Below are 5,000 nucleotides of genomic sequence, written 5' to 3' on the forward strand. Positions count from 1 at the left end.
CCCCTCCACACCCCCCCACACCCCACACCCCTCTCTGTCATCAATCATGGCCTCTTTGAAGCACACAGAAGGCTGAAGTGGTCGTTTTAAAAAGCAGGTTCCTCCAAGGCACTGACTGTAAGGCCCGCATGACATCACCTGGTCAATCACGCACTCGCTACTAAAGTTTCAGAGAAGCATGCGAAAAGCAGTAGAGTTTCTTCCACGAACTGACACAACCGAGGTCTTTGTCTATTCAAAGGTAACCTGAAAGGGCCTTGTGGTGGTGGGGAAGAAAAAAAAGCAAAAATGTCAATCTAGGCCGAATTGTTCAAGTCCAGTGTTTGAGCAAAAGTGATTGACTTATTCAGTCCACAATGCCTGAACTTTCGATCTGAACCCATCAGTCCCAGAGTGTATTATAAACTCCTGCACTATGGAAATGTTCTGGAAACATTTGCGTGGTGAAACTTTTTTTTTTCATTCGTCCCGAAGGTAGCAGAGGTACAATAGGGTCATTTAAAGAGCGTCCGCGTGGTTTTCACACCGTGTGCAGTTGGGCAGCCTTGTGCATGAATGCTTACCTTTCAGTCGGAGAACATAAAGGATGAAGGTGGGCTGGCTGAGAACCAACTCTCGCCATCTGGAACTCAGGCACTGAGGTGTGAGGTCTAGAGAGGAGAAACTACGAAGACAGACGAAGACAGATTTGTTTTGTTTTGCTACGTTTTATTTTTTAGTTTATTAATTCTTTTCAAATAGGGAAAGGTTTTCATGCCGCCCTGGAGTTTTTTTAATTTTAAGTTTTAATAATGGTTCAGGAGATTAAAAAAAGCTTTTCATAGTGGTTCTGGCTTCAATCACATTTCTTTTAAGGAAGGTTGTTATTGGTTCATGTGTAGTCTACTAAGTACAAACTTTATCTTCTAGTGTGTGTGTGTGTGCGGGTGTGTGTGCGTGCATGCGTGTGTGTGTGTTTCTTTGAATATCTGTTTCGGTGTCGGTGTTGAGGAGTGAATCTGTGTGTGTGAGTGTTTGTTCGGCCCATGCTGCTTTTCACAGTCCCACTCTATTGTACTTGATATCTCTGTTATGTCGTTTGTGTTGTATCATCAGTGCGGTGACGGAGGTGATGTTAATATATTCGGCCGACTGCAGGTTTAGAATGGGCCCCCCCCCTCATCATTTCCACTCCATCACACAAGACACCTTCCACCTTCCACGGCTGACGGCACTCGCTGCTCGTCGTCACCAAGCCCTTCCAAATCATACGGAGAGGACAGGCTTCATTTCCCCAAACACTGCCGCCGCAAACTAGCTTTTGGTTCCGGTTTGGCATCGGCTTTGTTTTTATTTTATTTTATGATCGTTGTATTCAGGGCTGGCCCGAGGCATAAGTGAACTATGCAGTCGCTTAGGGCCCTCACACCACTAGCCCCCCCATGAGACCAGAATAATGGGGAGGAATTGGGCCATTATGCCCCATATATCAATCGTGCTAAGTCTGCTAAATGTAATATAATGTAAATGACACTGGTATGTTTTAAGTGGCTAACTTGATTATGTTTATATGTTAAACATTATTAAATGTTTATTTATTATTAAATTAAATGTTTTCTCATTTATTTAGCATATTAATTGCATTTAAATGATTAAACCACTTAAAAGAAGGCTTTGCAACTCCAATGAATGTTTGTTGACCCACTTGGTGGGGTCCCGACCTCCACGTTTGGAATCACTGGCCTACTGGTGTATATGAGTGCGGAGCATGTGGTGGTGGTGATATGGGGAGCCCCTGGTGAAATTTTGCTTAGGGCCCCATAAAGGCTTGGGCTGGCCCTGGTTGTATTCACAAAAAAACATAGTCCCTCATTGACAGCACCTGGCTGGCTGGCTGGCTGGCTGGCTGGATAAAGGTGTATCTGATGATGCTCTTCACTCCATTGTGCTGCTCCTTCCATATCGTATTACTTTTTTTTTCGTGTTTAATATACAATTTCATCATGGCCAGCTAAAGTGAAATGGAAACAATCTTTTTGTTTCCCCAACCCCACCCCCCGCTTCTCGCTTTCTCTGCGCTGCCATGAAATTGAAGCAGACAGCCTGTTCTAGTGAGAGCTATGCTTTTATTGATTTAGCGGTGCGATCATCATTTCACATGTATAATCTGTTGTTCCCCCAGTCTGATCCATGCCATGTACTTACACTGGTATATATCTGTTCATGTAATATTGCTGCACACATCGAAGCTTGCATCTTTGGATCCTTTCTGTACTTATTTTGTGTATGTTATATATTTCTTAACGCATCGTCTTCTTTATACATCTTCCTTTTTTCTCATAATCTCATTTCTGTTTCATTGTTTTTTGCACCCTTGTGCTATTCCATACATAATGTCCTTTATCTTACATTTGCTCCTATTATTTTGAACACATTAATCTTACTTTCAACTCACTTTTAACTCACTTTCAACTTTCATCTCAGTCTCCCTTAGTGCATGGTGCCAAACGTACCGTAAATGCCAAATGCAGTCTGTGTGTGATCTCAGGGTCAGATCCAGGGTGTGTCCACATCTTTTAAATTAGTAACGTGTAATGCTGTCGGGTGCTGCTCACATGGCTAGTTTATAATTATCTGACTATTATCTCATGTCTCTATCATTAGTTACTTCCTGCAGAAATATTTCAAACCTTAAATGACCACGGGCTCCTACTTTTGCAGACATCTAAGCTAGAGAGAGAAGGATCCACTTATTCTTCCCCCTGTTCCATGTGCATCAGTGGTGTAGTCTACGTAGAACGCGGGTATACGGAGTATACCCACTTCTAAATTTCAGGGATTTCAGTATACCCACTTAGAATTGATTGATCCATTGTTTTGAATAGCACAAATATATGCAGTATACCCACTTCAAAAAAATCTGAAATATACAGTATACCCAACATAAAAAAGTAGACTACACCACTGTCATGTACATACATAGCATGTGACCTCCACGAAACTTCCAAGGTGTTTTTAGCTGGAGGGGAGGTGGTCATGGTAATCAATCAAGAAAACATTGTAGAGAATAGTACAGAATCAGTGGCCCCTACAGAATGTAACTATACATTTTCGTGTTCATGGACAGTGCTAAATGCTTTGCCATTTGTATTTTTACTGAGGTATACTAGCTCTTCCTTGTGTAGATAACAAGTAAGAGGACGCATCCTACAAATTCACACCAACCACCCGATCAGAGGCCATGTGTAAGTGTGAGAATGAATGAGTTTTGGGTGCCAGTGGCGGAAATTAACTTGGCAAAATGTTAACCTTCATCAGCCAAGGACAAACAAATGATCTAATTCTCCAGCCACTCAACAGTGTGGGCCCAAAACCCACTGCCCACTTTCACATTGTACTACCAACATTTGGCTGGTGGCTGATGCCAATTTACATGTTTGTGCCTGTGTTGTGGCGTATGCGTGTTTGTTTATCTGTGTTTGTGCATGTAAAAGTTAATATAAATGAGCGAACACAATGTCCGTGTGTGTCCCCACAGGTGCGGAACGTGACGGTGGATGGTGGCTTTGGGCCGTGGACGGGATGGAAGGCTTGCAGCCATAGCGACGGTGGCAGCGTGGGGGCGTGTGTGTGCCGGACGCGGGCCTGTGACCACCCCAGCCCCCAGTGTGGCGGACGAGACTGCGAGGGGCTGAGCGTGGAGGTGGCTAACTGCTCCAGGTAAACCACATCACAACACCACCACCACCCCCCACCCCACACACACACAACCCTCATGCTCAGAATGTTAAAATATCCAATACATGTCAACCACACCGAACCACCACCACCGCACACACACACGCACGCACGCACACACACACACACACACAATAAATGCAAAACACACACACGCACGCGCACACACACACACACACACATACACACACACACACACACACACACACACACACACACACACACACACACACACACACACACACACACACACACACACACACACAAAATACACCCTCATGCACAGAATGTCAATATGTCCAATACAGGTCAGCCACACCACCACCACCACCAGCAGCACCGCACACTGACTGCACACATACACACACACACACACACACACGTGCACGCACACACGCACACACGAAACCCTCATCCACAGAATGCCAATATGTCCGATACAGGCCACACTACCACACACGCATGCGCACACACACACACACACACACACACACACACACACACACACACACACACACACACACACACACACACACACACACACACACACACACACACACACACACACACACACACACACACACACACACACACACACACACACACACACACACACACACACACACGTACACAAACAAACCTCACACTAATGCCTATTTGAAACTAACAGCTTGCTCATTAACAGACTGCCCACACACGTCTCTGCACACACACACACATTTGCCTTGTTATGCTGTGTGTGTGAAAGCTTGCTAGTCATTACCAGTAGTAAGACAGCTATTAAATCTGTCACTAGAGTACTAGAGTTTCTCTGCATGTGTGTGTAGTGTGTAGTGTGTGTGTGTGTTTGTGTCTGTGTGTTTGCCCATAGTGTATGAACTCTGATAATTAGGAGTCCTTTGCGTACACATCTCCTCGCTGGATGTCACTGTAGCCGTTTGGCCTCTGTGCATCCATGTGTGACCATATGCTCAAGTTCTTTGTGTGTCCTTGCATATTATGCACACATACACATATGCACTCGTTTGTGTGCAGATACTGCATGCTTTTGTGTCTGTGATTGTATGTGTTTTATACATTCAGAGTTTTATGAAGTAAAATTAGAGAGGTGTAATTACAACACTAGTCGTACAGTATTACATAGTTGAAACCAGTAGTACACTCGGTCTGAGACTGGACTCAACTTCGTTTTCCTATGGACTTGGACTTGTCCATGGCATCACATCCATGGCATGTAGGCATCCATCATATCCATGGCATATTGGTTACCTTCAAACATGCAC

At 44.4% G+C, this 5,000-nt stretch overlaps 1 protein-coding gene across 1 annotated transcript in view; it reads left to right on the top strand.

Moving 5' to 3' along the window:
- The window catches only part of sema5a (sema domain, seven thrombospondin repeats (type 1 and type 1-like), transmembrane domain (TM) and short cytoplasmic domain, (semaphorin) 5A), a 259,814-nt gene that overhangs the window by 170,858 nt on the left and 83,956 nt on the right, over positions 1–5,000 (top strand). Inside the window, exon 13 of the mRNA XM_063206705.1 lies at positions 3,518–3,699. Within this exon, the coding sequence (XP_063062775.1) occupies positions 3,518–3,699 (182 nt within the window). The remainder of the gene's footprint in view (positions 1–3,517; positions 3,700–5,000) is intronic.

Source organism: Engraulis encrasicolus, chromosome 9 (assembly GCF_034702125.1).
Source record: "Engraulis encrasicolus isolate BLACKSEA-1 chromosome 9, IST_EnEncr_1.0, whole genome shotgun sequence".
Taxonomy (NCBI): domain Eukaryota; kingdom Metazoa; phylum Chordata; class Actinopteri; order Clupeiformes; family Engraulidae; genus Engraulis; species Engraulis encrasicolus.